The sequence below is a fragment of the Mauremys mutica genome, chromosome 20 (assembly GCF_020497125.1).
Source record: "Mauremys mutica isolate MM-2020 ecotype Southern chromosome 20, ASM2049712v1, whole genome shotgun sequence".
Classification (NCBI taxonomy): Eukaryota; Metazoa; Chordata; order Testudines; family Geoemydidae; genus Mauremys; species Mauremys mutica.
The window spans coordinates 2,886,023-2,906,638 of record NC_059091.1 but is presented as its reverse complement, the minus strand read 5'-3'; the positions used below and the strand labels follow the sequence as shown (position 1 = coordinate 2,906,638).

The 20,616-nt window shown below is 58.2% G+C and overlaps 1 protein-coding gene across 2 annotated transcripts; it reads right to left on the bottom strand.

The window, feature by feature from the left end:
- Positions 1 to 610: 610 nt before the first annotated feature.
- On the bottom strand, positions 611 to 20,119 carry RAB5B (RAB5B, member RAS oncogene family). 2 transcript variants are annotated; one of them, XM_044995581.1, is made up of 6 exons: positions 20,024 to 20,119; positions 8,570 to 8,846; positions 5,535 to 5,686; positions 5,212 to 5,334; positions 4,517 to 4,610; positions 611 to 3,623 (listed from the first exon to the last, which is right to left on the bottom strand). In XM_044995581.1, exons 2-6 carry the CDS (start codon positions 8,730 to 8,732, stop codon positions 3,508 to 3,510), a joined length of 648 nt encoding a protein of 215 aa, XP_044851516.1. In that variant the 5' UTR covers positions 8,733 to 8,846; positions 20,024 to 20,119; the 3' UTR covers positions 611 to 3,507. The 2 variants fall into 2 exon arrangements, with proteins under 2 accessions (XP_044851516.1, XP_044851518.1); XM_044995583.1 differs by having other exon boundaries at positions 8,570 to 8,850; positions 20,034 to 20,114.
- Between the last annotated feature and the right edge of the window lie 497 nt (positions 20,120 to 20,616).

Here is a 20,616-nt window from a genome sequence, read left to right as displayed (position 1 = left end):
GTCTATCACCCCCAAGGGGCAGCGCACCTGGGCTCGCTGGGCATGATGGGAGCAGGCCCCAGCCCAGGAATCCACCTCAAAGCAGGTGCAGGGCTCAGACCGGGCCTGTGGGGGAGCAGGGGGTGCTCACCCCCATCCAACAGGCACCTCGACACATCCAGTGACCGCCCCTAAGCCGGTGCCAGGCCAGGCCCCGCCAGCCATGAGCTTCAGCTTACAGGCTGCCCAGCCGGGCAAAGGACAAGCCTGACCTGTGCTCCAGGCACCCCCAGCCTGAGAGGGCCGGGGGCAGCTCTGCAGCAGCCATGGGGTCAGTGCCCCCGCGGCTGGGGGAGCTGGGCTCACAGGCAGGGGAGCTACCTTTGGCTCACTGACCGGCCACGAGCACAGATGGGGAGGCCCAGGACGGGCAAGTTAAAATGGCAGCTGTTCCCCCACTTCCGGCCCTGGGGTCCGTGGCCAGGGGCTGAGAGGCAGCAGATTCTCACAAGTCTACAGCCCGGCCCCCACCCAGAGAACAGGAGCCAGAGCCGGTGGTGCGAGCGGGTGTTCGGAGAAGCCGACCCTCCAGCTTCCCCCCGCCCCCACACCAGCTACCTGCAGACACAACCAAACAGCAGCTTCATTTAATACACTGATTTTTTTTTTTTTTTACTTACATTAAATACATTGGTAAATCAGCAGCTGAGTTCTGTTACCATGATTGTTATTTTAAATGCGATGTAGGAGCTCTCTCAAAGCAAAACAAATTCATCAGAAAAAAAGGCAAGCGGGATTGGGGAGGCAGGGGTGGGCTTTCAACAGCTGCAGTGTCCCAATTTGGTCCAGGGATTTAGCCAGAAAACCACCCCCACTCCTGCAAGAGGGGTGTGGACACGGGGGAGAGCAGAGGACTCTGGACCCAGGCTCGGGGTGTCCCGGCCACTTCCCGAGCAATTCCACCCCCCATCCCCCCGGGCTGGCCTGGTGCTTCCCCTGCCTAGTTGTCTCTGGTTGACCCAGACAATAGGAGCTGCTTCCTGGAAGATGTTGGGGCTGCAGTTTGGCTAGTGCTGGGGAAGGGCACCACAGCTCCCCCGTGGAGAGATCCCACTTCAAAGCCACCCTCCCACCCCAACACACGCCCAGGAGCTCCCCTCCGCCCGGGGCAGTCAGAGCAGCAGCAGCACAGAGGGGCCCTGAGTTTCAAACCACGACTGACAGCGCCGCAGGCGGCTGATGCAGAGACCAGGTGCAGGGGGACGTGCGAGATTCCCTTCGCCCCGGCTCACAAGAGGCAAAGTGCAGCCTGGGGCCCTGGCAGCCTCCGCGGCACCTAAGAAAAGCCAGCAGCTGGCACCAGAGGTAATGGTGCAGCCAGGATCCTCGGCAGGTGGCAACACACCCAAGGGCGACTCAGAACCAGAAGCAAGAGACTCCGGGCCCTGGTTTCCCCCTGCAGCTGGGCAGGGCCCCAGGACCCATCTGGAACCTGCTACGGCCCATTAAGCCGCAGGGGAGACCAGCCGAACAGGCAACCTGTGAAAGAAACCGGTTCCTGCTCCGAGCAGCTCCAGCGGGTGCTGCTCCGAGGATCAGCGATTCCCGGACTACACCGGGGGCTTCCCAGACAGCCGCACAGGACCAAGCGCTGGTGACAGCCAACGTAAAAACGGCTGCTGCTGCTTCGCACGCGAGCGCTCGGATTTCACAGGCCCGCAGCCGTGGAGCTGAGTTTGAGACACTACATAGGCAGGGGCGGTGCACAGGCAGGCTGGGTGCCTGTCTGACCCCCCAGCAGAGCCAGCTGGGGCAGGCGTGGGGCTGAGAAGCAGAAGACGCCCCCCGTGAGCAGTGACACCCCCACAGCGTCCGGAGAGGACGCAGACTGGCCTGTGATTTGATGCAAGGAGAACCTGCAGGTGAAGCCGACAGGGACCTCAAGGTACCCCGTGTGTTCCTCTTCCATGGGGGGAGCCGAGCCCTTGCCAGTGTCCCAGACTCCTCCCCACCTCCCCCAGGTTCCAGCCCCTGCTAGACGGGGCATGGGGAAGGGGCAGCACACAGGACAGCTGCCTCCCCCAGGCCAGGAAGGAAGGCAGGTCCTCTGCCTTTGCATGGCCTCCCACTCTCCTTCACCTCGTCTCTAACAGACTCCCAGCCCCACGTCCCGCCTGGAGCTCCCTAGGTTTGCTGCTCAGTGCGCCCCCCCCCCGACAGGGGGACACCCCCATTCTGAAGTGAGCCTGGCTAGCCACTTGGCCTGCAGGGTAACAGACAACGCGAGCCCCGTTTCCCGGCACACAGCCGGGGCTCTGCAGCGCACACGACAGAGGAGCGGACTGGAGCCCGGAGGATAAAACCTTTGGTGGGTTCCCTTAGCAGAGCTCAGAGCGGTGACCCCCTCCAGATAGCTTAAAAACCGAATGCGGCTCAAGGCGAGCTGAGCTCAACGGGACCGACTGGAGATGAAAGTGCAAACCAGAGAGTTGACGCGGCTGCTGATGGAGCTCTCGGCTTAGCCCTCCCCCGAGAGGCCAGGAGCTCTCGGGAGACGAATCCCAGCAGGAACTTTGGAGTTTTACACCCACCCAAGTCAGTATGAACGAGACCATCTGCCACACAGCCGTGGAATCCCCCCAGCACACGATGCTGGGTGCATTGGCCTGGCGTTACCACCATCAATGGGATTAGGGGGGCTGGCCACTGCTCGCACTGGCTATTCATAGCAACGTATTTCACGATTCTATTCCTGCTACTGAGACTTAGCCACTGAAGAGTCATTGTCTGTGTTTGCTTCGTAGCGATCAGCACTAGCCAGAATCAGCCCTCCCGCTGGAGCACAGGATTCCAACCCCGCACTCCCCCCCGTTCCCCATCACTGCCGAGCCCCTGCCAGAAAGGCCACCCAGGACGAAGTTAAGGACACTGCAGCTTCCCCCCCCCACCCCAAACATTGAAATAGATGAGGGGCGGGGGGGGGGAGAGAACAGGAGAAAAATTAAAGAGTGAACCCACAAAAGACACCCTCAGAAAACAGTGTTTTCTGTAGGTCCCCGTTCAACTTATTCTTCATAAAGTAAACCCACAAGGATTACGTTTCCACCTCCTTTGGGCCCCTCCCCCCAGCACTAAATAAGGGGGGGGACGGTAGAAGAGGACGGGTGGGACGGGACCGAGAACACAGATTCACCAAAGCAAAGAGGGGGCGGGTGGGAGGGAGGAGTTAGCTGGAGAAGGAGACGGGGAATCAATCAGAATTAGGTAGCGATTTGCACCTATAATACAAAGTGAAGAGTTTGTGTTTTGGAAGTTAAGTCCCTGGTCGATCTGGTTCCACTGTCACTGGCCTGGTGGGAACAGATGTCTGGCGGTGGTTCTGAAGCATTAAAAAGTGCAGTTAGAGGCGCCGGGAGGGCTTCGGTTCAGCCGGTGTTAGGGGAGGTGAAGTGTGGCGGACGGGGGTGGGAATGGAGGGTCTCTCTTAGCTCGTCGTCTCGCGCCGGCCTCGCTCTCGACCGCCACCCTTCAGTTGCTACAACACTGGCTCTTGTTCTGCTGGGTCTGCTCGTGGAGGTCCACCCCTCGGCTCCGTCCCGCCACGCCACCCGTGCTCTGCGGCTCGCTCTTTGGCAGCTTCTTGGCTGGAGGGGGGAGAGGGGGAGAGTGAGCGAGGCCGACGGAGAGGAGCAGCTCCCCTCCCTGCCCCCTGGGACACTGGCACCAGCCACCTTCCGCCCAGGCCGGTTCTCAGACGGCCCATTTCTGAGACTCAAATGTGGATTTCAGAGCCACCTCCCTGCTGTCCCCACCACCACTCTGCTCTCTGGGGAACCCGGCTCCTGTCCTGCTGTGGCCCTGGAGAGCCAGCCAGCGCCCGGAGAGCTGGCTGGAGTCGCTCCTGTGCGGGTCCTGCTGCACGACCAATCGTTACGGGCACCAGCCAGGCCAGAACGGCCTTCCCATGGATGCGGAGAGTTGGGAACATCCCAGGTGATGCAGATTCTGTGCAAGCAGCAGCTCCCAGGCCTTTTGTTTGCACGCATGGATTTGAAGGCACTAAAGCCTGAGGTGCTAAGACAATCAGAAACGCAGCAGCCCTGGAGATGCGAGAAGGAGCCAAGGTTTCAGGGACGTGGGAGGTCTGAGGGCACAAACACCCAGCAGCCTAACCTGTAACCGCAAAGACTAGCCTGGCACTTCCCCAGTGGAGAGCGTAGGCACGGGTCCCCTCCGAGCCGGCCAGCGCTAATGCAGCTTCAGCATGGAGCCTGCACACTGAGCCCAGCGCCAGAGCCGATGGCAGATCACTGCTTGCTTCCCTACTGAACATGCAGCAGTACAGCTCCTCCCCCTCGAAATGCCTTCAGGAACCACGGGCACGTCCAGTCCTGTGGTACTGGAGCAGGGCAGGAAGGGGAGCTCCAGCCCTCCACACGGACTGGAGGAATCAGAGCGCCGGGGGGAACTGCCTCCCGCAGCCCCGGGGCAGAGCTCCCAAGACAGGAGCCTGGTGCGTGCGGCACCCACACCTTACCTATCGCCAGGAAGAGATCGTTAACATTCATCGCGGTCTTGGCCGACGTCTCCATGAACAATAGGCTGTTGTCATCTGCATAAGCTTGTGCCTCCTGTAACAGAGATGCAAGTTCCACCGTTGAGGGTGTGGGAAGGGGGAGTGGCAGCCAGACCCACCAAGGAGGCCCTTTTACAGGCACTGACAGTCCCACCTCTACACAAAAGGCCGAGGTCCTCTGCTATGCAGCCGAGCCAGCGGCTCCAGAGACGGACCCTTAACCCCAGCTGGGCTGGAGGCAGGAAGCAGCAAACTCTGCTCTCTGGGAGGCTTCGAGAGGCTGCTGCAGGGGCTTGGCTGTGCCAACAGGCCTAGCTAGGTGCCCGACGGGAGCAGCGATCCACCTCGAACGCCCCTGTGCCACTCAGAGGGGCTGCCAACATGGCCAGGACACCCCTGCTCCTGGGCGGATTAGATTCCAGGGGGCTGCTCCCCCTTCCCCGTGCAGCCCCCACACTCGGATTCTGGGAGTACTTGACAGAGCACATGTCCAACGGACCCACGAGCTGCTTGCTGGCCGACCCCCGGCCAGAGCAGAGGGACTCCCGTGCTGCTGCAGCTAGATGCCAAGAGGCTTTCAAAGGCCAGGGGCAGAATTCAGGTGGTGACGGGGGGCTGGGACGCCTTAGCCAAGTCCACAAACCCCAGCTACTCACTTCATATTCTACCATGCGCTTGTTGGCGAGGTCGGCCTTGTTGCCTGCGAGGGCTATGACAATGTTGGGGCTGGCTTGCCGCTGCAGCTCTTTCACCCATGTCTTCGCTCGGGCAAACGTTTCCTGGAGGGGAAGGCGGGAGAGGACGGCGTCAAGTCAGTGACCGGCCAGGTTCCGGGTGCTGAGCGGCCAAGCTAGACAGAACCCAGGTTTCCCAGCTCCTGGCCTTCCCCCGAGACCATCCTCCCGCCTAGAGTGGGACAATTTCACCCCCCGTCCCCTTCCCTCCCTTAGCTGTCGGTGCTGGAGAACTCCCAGTGTACCTGGTTGGTGATGTCATAGACCACAATGGCAGCTTGTGCCCCCCGGTAATACATGGGGGCCAGACTGTGATATCGCTCCTGGCCAGCCGTGTCCCAGATCTCAAACTTGACCGTTGTGTCATCCAGGCAGACGGACTGTGTGAGAAACGCCGCTGTGGAGAGGCAAGGAGACAGTGGTACGGTAGCACTCAGCCCACTGCGTAGGGCAAGAGAGGCGCTGCCCTGGCGAGCTGTCAGGCTAAGGAGATTGACAGTGACTGCCCAAGGGCTCTGAATCTAGGACCTTGGAGCCTGCTGCCTCTCTAGGCGCACAGGAGCAGGTTAATCATTTCAAGTTGGGACATTAACATTCACCCCCTATTGCTGAAACCCTGCTGCTGTGCACAGTGGCTGCTTATCCAGAGATCAAAGAGTCGGCTCCCATGGCGGCTGCAAACAAGAGCCAGTCCCGTGTTCTGCAAGGAGCTGGGGGCTCCCGCCCCGTCAGACGTGGGGGATACAGCCACGTCCAAACAGGAACAGTGTTTGTGCCCAGGCAGGTTGGCACATCCCGATGCCGTTGTGCGGGACGCAATGAGTCAGCGTGGGATACTGCGACCTACGGTTCCAAGAGGGACCAGCAACCCTGTTAAAAGGGGCTTGGTTTCCAGAGGAGCCCAGCACCCTTGGTGTTAAGGTGGGAGCCCTAGCGCCTTCCCAAGACATTCAAGAGCCTGGTTCCATTCCCGGCAGCTTTTGGGGCGATACAAAGGCTTTGCATGCGACGTTCAAACCTGACTGGGCCCCAAGTCCCCCTGCACAGGGAGGGAAACGGATACGACGGGCTGGTGTTTGCCCGCAGCAGAGCCCAGGAGTCTTGGCTCCCAGGTCCCCACAAACGGCTGTCTGCGGGTGTGTGTGGCCACATGAGTGCGCTGTCGGTACCCCCGGGCTAGGGCTGTCTGCGGGTGTGTGTGGCCACATGAGTGCGCTCTCGGTACCCCCGGGCTAGGGCTGTCTGCGGGTGTGTGTGGCCACATGAGTGCGCTCTCGGTACCCCCGGGCTAGGGCTGTCCATGGCCACATGAGTGCGCTCTCGGTACCCCCGGCCTAGGGCTGTCCGTGGCCACATGAGTGCGCTCTCGGTACCCCCGGCCTAGGGCTGTCCGTGGCCACATGAGTGCGCTCTCGGTACCCCCGGCCTAGGGCTGTCTGTGGGTGTGTGTGGCCACATGAGTGCGCTCTCGGTACCCCCGGCCTAGGGCTGTCTGCGGGTGTGTGTGGCCACATGAGTGCGCTCTCGGTACCCCCGGCCTAGGGCTGTCCGTGGCCACATGAGTGCGCTCTCGGTACCCCCGGCCTAGGGCTGTCTGCGGCCACATGAGTGCGCTCTCGGTACCCCCGGCCTAGGGCTGTCCGTGGCCACATGAGTGCGCTCTCGGTACCCCCGGCCTAGGGCTGTCTGCGGCCACATGAGTGCGCTCTCGGTACCCCCGGCCTAGGGCTGTCTGCGGCCACATGAGTGCGCTCTCGGTACCCCCGGGCTAGGGCTGTCTGCGGGTGTGTGTGGCCACATGAGTGCGCTCTCGGTACCCCCGGCCTAGGGCTGTCCGTGGCCACATGAGTGCGCTCTCGGTACCCCCGGCCTAGGGCTGTCCGTGGCCACATGAGTGCGCTCTCGGTACCCCCGGGCTAGGGCTGTCTGTGGGTGGGTGTGGCCACATGAGTGCGCTGTCGGTACCCCCGGGCTAGGGCTGTCTGCGGGTGTGTGTGGCCACATGAGTGCACTCTCGGTACCCCCGGCCTAGGGCTGTCTGCGGGTGTGTGTGGCCACATGAGTGCGCTCTCGGTACCCCCGGCCTAGGGCTGTCCGTGGCCACATGAGTGCGCTCTCGGTACCCCCGGCCTAGGGCTGTCCGTGGCCACATGAGTGCGCTCTCGGTACCCCCGGGCTAGGGCTGTCCGTGGCCACATGAGTGCGCTCTCGGTACCCCCGGGCTAGGGCTGTCTGTGGGTGGGTGTGGCCACATGAGTGCGCTGTCGGTACCCCTGGGCTAGGGCTGTCTGCGGGTGTGTGTGGCCACATGAGTGCGCTCTCGGTACCCCCGGCCTAGGGCTGTCTGTGGGTGTGTGTGGCCACATGAGTGCGCTCTCGGTACCCCCGGCCTAGGGCTGTCTGCGGGTGTGTGTGGCCACATGAGTGCGCTCTCGGTACCCCCAGGCTGGGGGACGACAGGCTGAGAGAAGGCAAAACACATTAAAAAGGTTCTACACGAGCCAAGACTGAGCGCTCGGGTGGTGAGCAACCCGGGTGTCACAGAATCTCAGGGCTGGAAGGGGCCTCAGGAGGTGTCTAGTCCAACCCCCTGCTCAGAGCAGGCCCAATCCCCAGACAGATTTTTACCCCAGTTCCCTAAGTGGCCCCCTCAAGGATTGAACTCTCACCCCTGGGGTTAGCCGGCCACTGCTCAAACCACTGAGGTCTCCCTCCCCCACTGCTGGGCGCTGAAGGAGTCAGGAACACGTCTCCTGGGGGCTTCACCCCGTGATCACTCAGCACTTCCTCAGCCCTCCACTGCTGCCAGTCTCCAAGCTCTCAATGAAAGATGGTCCCCACTTTACAGAGGGGGCCGGGACACGCGCACGAACAGAGCTCAGGTCTCAGCTCCTGCTTCAGTGCCCTACCCTGCCTCACTGCCCGTTACACAGACATGCCACCTACTCATCGAGATCCATCGTGCCTCAGCCGTGATCGGAGAACTGGCTGTGCCATCTCACACGCACTACGGGATTCTTTCAGGAGCCTTAGCAAGTCACAGCTGCATCCTTCTCCATACAGCGAGGCTGCAGGGAACTCCGGGAGGAGCATGGATTCATTACGCCAACTAGCACTGACCTCACCCCGCTACTCCCAGGCCTGGGGCGGCTCCCAGTGACACGACAGGGTCTGAAGCGGCCAAGCAAGGGAGGAGCGAGGGAAGCCGGAGCGCCAGAGCACGGTGGGGAGTCTGCGTCTACCCCCCGGACACTCCCCCGCGCCCTCGCACAGCACTTACCCCCAATGGTGCTCTCCTGGTATTCGTGGAACTGACCCTTGACGAAGCGCAGCACCAGACTGGACTTCCCCACCGCGGACTCGCCCAGCAGCACCAGCTTAAATTGACAGATTTTACTCGCTTGGGACTGACCATTCGGCCGGGCGGCTCCTCTGCTGGTCATGGCCTGGATTCTGGTCACACCCTGCGCCCCAGCGGATCCGAGAACCTTTGCGCCACTGACCAGCTCTTGGCTTGGTTCTGAGCCCAGGAACAGTATCCCAGTGGCTCAACGCTCCTGAAACACAAGAGGGGGAAGAATCAACACCCGGCACAGATACAACACTACAGAGGTGGAAGTCTCAGATGGTAACTCGGTTGGACTGAGCTGCCTTGTGCTCCAATCAGACAGAAGCTGAGTGCAGCTGGAAAGCACTGATTACTCTGCTAAGCCCCAAACAGCCCCACAAGAGGGACCGAGCCCCAATGTACGGACCAGTAACCGCCCCAGGCTCCCTTCTTATGACCCTTTGACCGCACTCCTGTCCCTGTTCTTTTATTAATTGTCCCCCGCAATTAGTGGGTTTCTGAGGCCCTGTGGAACCTCCCCTTAGGCTGGGGGGGATCCGTTAGCATGGGGCGGGCTTTGCCCGCCCCGTTTCCCGGAAACCCAATAGATACCACACCGGGGGAGCGAGGAATAGAACCCGGGAGTCCGACTCGCCTACTGCACCTCCTAGGCCACGCTCCCTTTCCTGCCAAGAGCTCCGATTCGCCCACACATGAAGGCAGAGAGGCCTGCGCCCCGGGCCTCACTGGCGGATGAGCTTTAGAAAGGAGCATGCTGACGAGCAGAAATCGGTGCACGGAGGGAAAGAAGCCGGATCCTTACAGCTGAGTGAGTGAGTCAGCAATCCTAGCAGATCTCACTCGCATTCCTGCAGACGGAGCACACAGCTCCCGGACAGGACCGGCCATTGCAGCATGTGGTCCCAAGGGCCGGGGCGGAGGGGCAGCGCCTCTGACCTGTTCTAGGAAGGGGCAGGAGGATTCAAGAGCTCTCTGTTGTGCAGCAACAAGCTCAGGCCCCATTTGCAGCCTGAATGCAGCTGTTCTGTTTACTGCAAGTGGCCTGAAATGCCACATTATCTGGTCTCCCCTCCCTCCCCGTGGCTCTCTGGGGGCAGGACGGAAGGACTGAACTATTTCATCGCTGCGCCGTTGGGAAGGGAAATTCTTAACTGAGGGACAGTCAGGTCAATGTTTGTTTGTGTCTTTGGAGATCCCCATTCACGCAAGCAGTACAGGCTCACCGCCTCCACACCAGGGCTATGGGCAGGCCACATTCCCTGCCCAGCAACCCCCACCCCTTTTAAGGCCTTTCCTGTGAAAAAAGCCCTTGCACGGTCTGCAGCAGAGTGAAACCATGCAAGCCTGGTCAGTTTCACACGGCCACTCCCCATGGCCATAAGTGGTTCTCCCCCGCCCCGGCAATGGGTGAAAAGAACCACCCTGCGGGGCGTTCTCAGGGGGGACACGTGGCGACCACCCAGAGCTGGGCTGGTTTATCGTACACCAGTCTGACCCCATTCAGTTAGACCAGCGCCAGGGGCTGCGAGAACAACTTACTGCAGTTTAAGTGAAGTCAACTAGGAATCGGTTTAAACTAGACTGAAATAAGCCACTCTGAAACCTGAGGCACCCAAAGGTTTGCAAGAGTGGAACATGTACAGTCAATACCAGAGATCCTATTTCAAGTGGTGGCCAGTGGTGGGTGGAGGGGTTAACCAGGTAGGGCTAGAACTGGAATTGCAACAGGACACTATCTGAAATAAGCACCCAGACATCTGCACCACAGACTCTTGGTTTGGTTCCAGTTTGTGTGTACCAACGCCTCCGGTCTGCCAGCGGCTGTGAGTTCAGGTCCCACAGGTCTCAGGGCTTCAACTCAATCCTTTGTTCAATGCACTAAGACAGGGATAAAGGATTCCTTCGAGCTGATGTGAAATGCATGTGAAGACCTCAAAGCACATGCATCTAGCGATGCTTCTTTACTAGAATCCCCTTAGAAAACAATGCAAGAAGTGGGCTGTAGCCCACGAAAGCTTATGCTCAAATACATTTTTTTAGTCTCTAAGGTGCCACAAGGGCTCCTGTTCTTTTTGTGTTCATTCAAATAGCTCTACGTCTGCTTTGGGATGTTCGTAACTGCAAAAAAGATACCGGGAGCAATGGAAGAAAACAGCATTAAACTTCAGAGTGTTTATTTCACCGTTTAACGGATTAAATTAAGTGACAAACATCTTAGCCCTTTATTCCAGTGGATTCGTACCCCTGGTGATGAGTCAGGGAAAGTTTAGCAAAATGGGTCCAATTCTCCGGAGCCCATTTCTGGATTCCATAGCCAGCACCGGTGACCTTGGTGCTAAGGGCAGACGGGTTTCTCAAATGCAGGCAACTGGGCCAAGATTTTTCCAGATGAGTCCTGATTGTGGCTATCAAATCTGAGACACCTTAAAGGGACCTGATTGCACAGCCTCTGAGTCGGGTCTCTTGGAGACCTCTTAAATCAGACACCCAAAGATCACTAGCCATTTTTCAGTGTCTCAGGCCTTTCCTTCTGTGTTCAAACCCTAACGGAAGCACTTCCAGGCCTTGAGGTGAGAGATCAGATCCAAGTCTGGTGTGTTATAGGGAAGACCCTGGAGCAAAGATTTGTTAGCATTAACAGGGCCAAGTCTACAAGAACACAAGGGTCATCTGAAGACCCACCAGCGAGCTGCCAGGAAAAGCCTGGCCTGGCCATTTCCCGTTCCCCATCTGCTTGGGGACACAAGCAGGCGAGAGGCCAAACCCTGGCAGGAAATGCTAAACAGACCCCACTGATTTGTACAACTCCAACGCTGGGCAGCCCGATACTTCCCAGCCCCACCAAGGAAGAGGGACAGTCGCCCGTTTATTTTTCTAAACCAAGACTCCAAGAACAGTGTGAAAAGATTTCAAAGCCCGTAACAGCCAAAGCCCAGTACTGCGTGTTCAGCTTTCCTGGAGCTGAGCTGGCTAAAGCCAGGGAAACGCTTCCTTCCGCTTTGAGGACCTTGTTTTGTTAAATATGTAAGAGGAACGATTAAGCAATGACCTCGTCAGCATCCTACGAGAGTTTCCTGGGGAGAGTCCTGCGTGGTTCTGGAGAAGCAGCCTGCACAGGCCACAGTGCTCTGATGCTTAGCAGCCACACTCTGCTTTGCCTGTCCAGGAAAACGCAGGCTGTAGCGACGCCAGGTTAGAGCTTCAAATTAGGCCAGACACAGATGGGGAGAGTTAGATACAGAGGGAGCAGTAAGAGGGTTTAGCAAGTACAATTAGGGCCAGATTTGAAAGTCCTCAGCGCCTCCCTTTGGGAGCCGATCTCCTTTGGAAGTCCGTCCCTCGGGGTCAAAAGAATATTGGGCTTCTCCAACTGAAGACATTGCCATGGCTTGTCCCGCAGGGTGAACTGAGGGTCACCCCACCCTCTATCTCAACCTGCCAATCACTGGTCAGTCCCAGCCCTTCGTATGCAAGTCACAAGAGGCTAAACAGGAAGGGAAGCACAGCCTCATTGCAAAGCCAGTCACCGCAGACCCTTCACGGCCATCCGCAAAGGGTGGCTTGGTCGGGTTTTTTACGTGGCTTTGCCTTTGAAGGCTTCCGCAGCAATCAGGAGCCTTGTCTGGCTTCCCTCTATGCTGGAGGTTCAAGCTCCCACAAAACACGAAGGTGGCGTCTCTCCCGAGCGCGTGTTACATATTGGGTAGCGGGGGGAAAGATGCTGTGACCATTCTGTCAAAAATCCCTTCTCCTCAATTGCTGCAGCTTTCACTTCCTTGTGACGCGCTCGTTTCATTCACTCCCCAACTCACCGCAGTCTTCCAGGGTGGGTGGGCAGGAAAGTCAAACGTAAAGACACTTTTCAGATTCTTCCACAGCATAAAGGACACAGACACAAGCCAAGTTACCCACCTCCTCACTGCAGCTCAGGTCACCTAAGTGCCTGCTAAATTAGTACCAGAGAAAACTCATCTCTCAGCAATCCTCTGCACTCAGACAGGGCCTTCCAAAACCAAGGCTCTACAAACCGAGCTGAATTCAGCCTCCCCATGCCCCTGGGAGTAGCACCCCCATTTCAGACAGGGGGAAGGGACAGCACAGACATGAAGTCGCTTGCAAGTCTGCAGAGCCGTGTGTCAGGCATAAGAACGTTCAACCTGCGCGTTATTTCACCCGATAGCTCCTAAGAGCTTCTTCTGTTCCGTGGGTTCCCTCCCCAACAAGACCGAGCTTCTTCAGAGTGTTTGACAGTGAGGTGTGTACACACATCACAAGAACAGACAAACCGACACCGCTCATGGGGTACCCAGAAAGGTTAGAAATCCTGTTGTACTATTGGTGTCCAGAGACCAGGGACTGGCATGAGATGGGAAGCGGAATACAAGTGCTACAGCCGCTCTTTAGACTAAGCTCTTCGGAGCAGGAACTGTCTCCTCTGCATCGTGCCGAACAACGAGGCGCTGTTCTTGGATGGTCCCTAGCCACCGCTGTAATACGCACCATCAATACAATCCCAGGGAAGCTCCAGGAACTCACCCCCCGTGCAATCAGAGGAGTTGATCCAGCCGTCCACTCGTATTCACTAAATACAGAGCTCCAGCACAACAGAAGCTTCCACCACCAACAAGAATGAATTTAACTCAAAGAAATTCAATCAGAAAAGCCCCCCTCTGAAGCATGGGGGCCCCTACAGATGAGGGGTTCTCCACCCCCCCCCCACATGCTATAAAAACTCCATGGCCCAGCTGTGCCACCACACCTGGTTTTCTGCATAGGGAGTAGCAAGGAGGAGAACTGTCTGGGGCCCCACACCACAAGGGGCCCTGCAAAGCTAAGTTGCCCAGGCTTCGGCTTCCACCCCGGCCCTGGTGGTGGGGCTTGGGACCCCGGGCTGCAGTCTCTTGTGGCTGGACTTTGGCTTTCTGGCCTGGGCCCCAGCGAGCCTAATGCCAGCCATGCTCGGCAGAGCCCCGACACCTGCTCAGGGCCCCCCTGGCTGAGAACCACTGCTACAGATCACATGGACCCCTCTCTTTAAAAGGCTCCTGCCCAAATGTAGCTCTTTCATTGACTACCTGAAATAACCGGCATGAGGTGTCCGACCCCGAACAGGTCAAAGCCCAGGGTCCATCAGCTCTTCGGATCTTTCAGTAGATCAGTGTAACCGGCCGGAGCAGCCTCTGGACATTTCCAGAGTAATTTTACACCTGCATGACTAATATTAAACATCTGCTGGAACCACAATTACTGTCCAGAAAGTCACTTACCAACCAAAGCAAAACCTTTTCAGTAAGCAACTAACAGCTGGCCCAGCAACTGATCCCCCCCCCACCTCCTCGGAGCCGCATTTTATTCTGCGGCAGCAACTTACACATCACAATCCTTAGCTTGCACAAGTCACAACAACGGTGTTCTAGCAGCAGGCAGCGCCGCTTCGGCCTGGCAGCCAACCAGTCACGCTGTGCGCCGGCATCTCCACTGCCAACATTAGAGATCCAGGAGACCGTCTGGCTGACCCCTGCTCCGCTTCTCGGGGTAACACAACAGCCGCCTTGGATGCACCGAGCAAGTTCACCGTCTTGTGGACAGTACGGGGTGAAAGATCCGCCCAGCCCAGCCCTTGCGGATTCCTCGCCCCCTAGTACCGATACCGGCGTAGGGAGCCAGCTCGATATCCACCCTTGGCTCAGCTCAGGCCCCGTTTCACTGCACCGCCCTGGGGGGGGGGTCACGGGAGGGATGAACGCGTCCATTGCAATTCAGTCATGAAGAGCTTCAATAGCAGAACTTGGTTTCAGGGAAAGGCCTGCTCAGGAGATACCCCCAGGAGTTGGAGTTGCAACAGCCTATCTGGGTTAACTGCTTTCCTGTTGCCAGTGTTACTTTTCCTATGTCTTAATCACATACAACATAAGCCACTGCCATCCAAACCGCACGCATGGGTTAACCTGCCGGCAGCCTCTTCCCCCCACCCGGCTTTGTTACCTAGCCAGACAGCCAAGAGGATGCAACGTTCTAGAGCCGTTGCAGACCTGGATCCTACCCGACCACTCGACATTTGAAAGCCTGAAACACGGGAGTTCCAGATCCGACCCCCGGTGCAAACCTGAGTAGTGCGGAACCCCATTCCCTTCAGTCCTGCCCGGCAAGGGCTGCAGGCAGGGGCGGCTCTAGCATTTCTGCCACCCCAAGCCCGGCAGGCAGGCTGCCTTCGACGGCACACCTGTGGGAGGTCCCTGGTCCCGCAGATTCGGCGGCTTGCCTGCGGGAGGTCCCCGGTCCCGCGGATTGGGTGTACCCGCTGCCGAATTGCGGGACCGGGGACCTCCCGCAGGCAAGCCGCCTAAGGCAGCCTGACTGCCACCCTCACAGGGACCAGCAGGGCGCCCCCCCGCAGGTTGCCGCCCCAGGCGGGCGCTTGGAGCGCTGGTGCCTGGAGCCGCCGCGAGACGCTGAGAGCACATTACGAGGGAGCCACTGCTCTTGACTGAGATGTTAGTGAAGAGCCCCGGTGATGCACCATCAGATACAGGATAACGGGAGCAGAGCGACGTTCACTACACAGCCTTTCTAGTCTTCAAAGCGCTTTCCACACTAGTCCATCCTCAGCCTCCACAGCAAAGAGACAAGAATCCTCCTCTCCACTTCACTGTTGAGAACTAAGCCCAAGAGCCGCTTGCAACAGGTGATGGAGGGTCTTGTCTACATGGGGATTTGAAGCTAAGAGTCCTGTGCCATAGCCACCATCGGAATGCTGCCATTCCTGCCTCCCGGTTCTCTCCTCCGCTCCTTTCTCAATACGGATCCCGGCCTCTGAACTATGCTGCAGTCCAGCCACCGCTACCCAGCTGGGTTCCAATTACAGTCACCAAACAAAACTTTAAGAGTCACCGCTGGGATAATTAGCACCTCTGTCTCAAGGGTGTTTACTGTGTAAAGTCACTGCACACCACTGGTCATTAAACAGGTAATGCTCATTGACTCACAATACTGATATCCGGTGGCTCAAGGGCCACCAGTCTTCTTTCTACTAGACAGATTAGGAATATCCTGTACAACTGCAGTCACCCAGGAATGTCCTGTCGTCCCCAAATGAATGCAACACTCACACAGAACTTGAGCAGCCACAGAGATAGGACCCAGCCCCTCTTGCTCCAAAACACACGTCCATTTCAGTTGGGGGGAAAAAGGAGAATCTCCCTTAGCAATACAAGGCCTATCTAACACAGATGAGCAGTTTTGATTCCATCCAGTGGAAGGCAGCGATACATGGATGGAATTAACCAGCACAATATAGCAAGTCTTAAATCAAAGCTTGTTTTCAGCAGGCATTGGGCGCGGGGCCGGCTCCAGGCACCAGTGAAGGAAGCAGGTGCTTGGGGCGGCACGTCCGGGTCTTCGGCGGTGGGTCCCTCAGTCCCCCTCAGAGCGAAGGACCTGCCACCGAATTGCCGCCGAAGAATTAAGGGGCGCAGTAGAGCTGTTGCCGATCGGGGCTCTCTCTCTTCCTCCCCCCCCCGCGGCTTTGCCCTGACTGGGCGATGTAGTGCTCTGGCGGGGGATCAGCTAGAATTTCCCAGGCTTAAGAAAACGTCTCACCCAGGGCAAGCATTAGCTCTGCAGACACCAGTCGAGCTTTCAGGGCATTGCTGGAAGACTAAGGGACACCCGGTTTAGTAAGCACCCCACAACAAAGCTGTCATTTGTCTCTATAAACGTGCCAGGTCACAACCACTTGTTGCAAGCGTAAAATAAAAGCAGGATTTACTGTCAAACACCGGCTGGCGGAGAGAGGACGGAGTGTGTTGCAGGCAGCATGGAAAGCTCTTGTGCTGAGCTTACAGCAAACGTTGGAAATTAGACACACAAGAAGCACCTGAAGGGCAGGGCTCTCTCCAGACAGGCCAGGATATTCCCTGCCACACACCCCCATACATGAGAACAGAGGCACTAATGCGCCCACAGGTTGTCTCTAGCAAGGGCGTGTATTGATTTAACTACCAGGAGAGGCCTTGAGCGTTAGCTCTCCTTGCCACACTGGCCTGGCCACTAACATTGCTAAAGGGCTAACAATGACACAGCCACCTTCTAGGCGAGCGTGGGGAGGCGACTGGCAGTCACCTGGCAATGTTTAATAGATCCTGACACCCAAAGGAGGACAAACATCCCTGCCTCTTTACAGATAGAGGGAAAGTGACTTGCCCATGTGCCTCCATTTCCCCAGTCACTCAGTGACGCTGTGGCAACGCTGGCAGTGCACCCAGGAGTCCAAGCTCCCAGTCCCTTGCACTAGCTATTAACAATGCAGCATCTCTTCCTTTCCCTCCATAAGAAGTTAGGAAAGTTCATATGGGTGCTAGGCCAGTCATCAAATGTTAATAAGCTGGGGGGGAGGCGGGGCATTGCACACATGAATCCACTTAGAGACCACAAAGTATTTCTGAGACTGAACCTAGGGGGAAATCCAGGGTAGGGTTTGAGAGAGTACAACGCAGCTGCGACCCTTAAGGATTTCAGCACTGGGAGGAGTGAACCCGCTTGACCATTGTGAGAGCAGGAGATCTGCTTCCGCCCCTCCAGCACACTTAGAGGAAGTTGTTCACATCACTGGAGAGAATGAGAATAGTTGGAGCAATGGGATGAGATAAAGAGGCAGCAAGCTCAGCCTGAATAGCAGGACAAGCTTCCCAAGAGCAGAGGAGATCTGCTAAAGGATGGAACAGTCCTCAGGGTAAGCCCACACTGCAATTTAAGCCCAGGGATTGAAATCAGGCTCAAGCCTAACCCCCCTTCTGTCTACACACAAATGGTGCTAACCCAGGGCCCCAGGATCCCACAGGGGCGGAGGGTCCAAGGCTGAGTCAAGCCCAGACCCAGGGTTCAAGCCCTGTTGCTTTGCAGTGTAGATGCAGCCCCACTGGACTTGTGCTCTGAGGGGATGTCTACACTGTGATAATAAAACCCACAGCACTGACACAGGTCAGCTGACTCTGGCTCCCAGGGCTAAAAACTGCAGTGTAGACATTCAGGCGGGGGCCCATGCTGGGAGACCAACCTCTCAGGTCATGGATATTTTCTCACAATGTAGATGTACGGTGGGAGTCTGCCGGAATTACTGCACAGTCTCACGGGCCGACTTTCTTTGTCCTCTGGACAGTCAAGTTTTCCCCACACTGCACCACAAACAAAGGGCTAGCGCTGCCACACTTCGGGAGGGTGCTAGGGAAGTCTGGGATACGGGTGGGTGAACTTGGGCCTGCAAAACGGAATGTAGACTCTGGAGCCCCAGCGTCCTACAATTCCTAACCTGGAGTTAGAAATGAGTGTAGACGCTCAAACCTTAGGTTAACAATTCCAGGGTCTGCTAACTCAAGTTCTACTAGCCCTGGACTGACACTGCAGTGTAGACATACCCCCAGAGAGACCTGGTGAAAGCACCGTTATTCCAGGAGATTTAAAACTAACCAGATACAGGAGGCAAGACTGTAGGTAGCAATTACACACTAGTATAGTGTGGACTGGATGATCTCCAAGGCCTCCCCAATCTCTGAACATCCATGATTCACTTCCTCCTTTCCTTAATTGACATGCAAATAATAAAGTGTCCGATTCGACACAGACACATTTAACACAAGCAGGCTGCACTGCGGCCATCCCAGAAGGGAAAAGAACTAACCTAAATACCAAGAGCCCTCGAGGCAAGCGCCCTGGAAATAAACATTCCAGCACATATTGCATGTGAACGTGCCCATCACCGTAGCCTCGACTTATGTTTGGAGCCAGCCATAGGATTCCAGCTGAGAGACTCACCCATACTCCAAGGTGGAGTCTGGCAGTCAGCCCACACCTGATAATTGATGGTATGCCGGGGTATCGCAGCTACCCAGCCGCCCCTATTTAAGAGACAGGGTCCTTTTTGGCTCTCTCCAATAAAAGAAATATTTATCCCTTTCCCCTCCGGGAGGATCTCCTGTTCCAATGCATTTTTAATGGAGTTAAATAAGAAGGGGATTAGAAGCACCTCAGGGCTGTGGGAGTCTATCCATGAATTTCTAATATGCCTGTCTTCGCACTATCCAGGGGCTAATTACAAGGATTAGTGGAACCATCAGCAATGCCCAGCCAGGAGCACGTTGGAGGCTGAGTCGACAGACCAGCCCTGGATGTTAATTATACACTACGTGGCTCCCCTCGCACAGGTCTGCTCGCAAGCACGGAGAAGCAACGAGGTGGTGTTTTCCCGCCCCAGGTGTCCCTACTGTGAAGAGCTGTACGCTGCTGGTGTGTTTGCTGGGCTGACCGGGGGGGGGGGGGGGCATCTGTGCTGTACTGCCCTCGCTATGGAACACACCTTAGCAACATGGGCAGGCGTGAGGCCCGAGAACGAACTCAGGCCCCAGCCCCGGGGACAGGTGCAGCCAGGCCTCAAGCGAAGGGGTGTGCAGGGAGGGGGGCAGGGGAGATGGACGAGCGTCTCTGTAACCTCACCTAGGCAAACAGAGCACAGCGGGGCTTGCTGGGACCCCAAGAACCCGGCCCTGAGGGGGGGGGGATACAGCCCCTTCGCCATCCTACGGGACATCCTGACCCCAACCCCCGCAAACGGGGCAGCTGGACCAGCTGCCAAGCCCCAGCCATCCTACGGGAAGATGCACCCTGACCCCAACCCCCGCAAATGGGGCAGCTGGACCAGCTGCCAAGCCCCAGCCATCCTACGACCCTGGGCACCCTGAAACCTGGGCTCCCCCCAGAGCGAGGCGAGTCTCCCCGCTTCCTTCCAGCCTGCCCCCCCCCAGCAGGTCAGTCATCCCTGCCCCCCGCCTGCCCCCCCGTGCAGTAACCCCCAGGCCTCACCCCCCCCCCGCAGGCCAGTCATCCCCTCCCTGCCCCCCAAACCTGCCCCCCCCAGCAGGCCAGTCATCCCTGCCCCCAGCCTGCCCCCCCCGCAGGCCAGTCATCCCCTCCCTGCCCCCCCCCGTGCAGTAACCCCCAGGCCTCACCCCCCCGCAGGCCAGTCATCCACGCCCCCCGCCTGGCCCCCCCCCGCAGGCCAGTCATCCCCTCCCTGCCCCCCAAACCTGCCCCCCCCAGCAGGCCAGTCATCCCTGCCCCCAGCCTGCCCCCCCCGCAGGCCAGTCATCCCCTCCCTCCCCCCCCCGTGCAGTGACCCCCCCCAGGCCTCGCCCCCCCGCAGGCCAGTCATCCCTGCCCCCCGCCTCCCCCCCCGTGCAGTGACCCCCCCCCAGGGCTCAAGGGCCCAGACCCCCTCCCCGCTCCCCTCACCCCACGGGGCGGGGCAGAGACCCCCCCCCGCAAACGGGCCAGGCCCCCAACCCGCCGAGCGCCCCGCCCTGGGGACCCCGCCCGGCTCCCGCTCTCCGGTACCTGAGGCGGCGGCGGCTCCGGCTCCAGCCCCCCCCCGGTCTCGGCCCCTAAAGTGTCGAACACACCAACAGCTGCTCTCAACCAAACCTTCCTCTGGTGGGCGGGGCTAAGCGGCGGCGGCGCCAATCCGTGCCGGGCACCTGGCGAGCGGACACGCCCCTGCCAGCCGTCTCGCCCAATTGCTGCTCCGGAAAACGCATCACCGGGCCACCCAACTCGATTCACCAATAAGAGCTCATAAATGGCCGGACGGGCGCAAACTTTAGCCAATGACGACTGGGGCACAATGGAGCTAACAGACCAATAAAATGGAAGAACGTCATGGTAGGGGTGGATCTTATGTTAACTGACGGACCCTGAGACCAATGAAACAGCAGTTGTTCCGGGGGCTGCAGCCACAACAAATAAGGTGACCTAAAGGGGCGGCACCCTCGAGCCCCACTGTCCAATCACAATCCGGAATGCTGTCCCCTCTTTCCAATCACAGGGACCAGAAAGCGATGATTGACAAGCGACGGACGGCGTCTCACCCTCCCTATTCTGGCCAAGCAAAGGACGGCCCGCCTCCCCGCTGGCCAATCAGAGACGAGCCG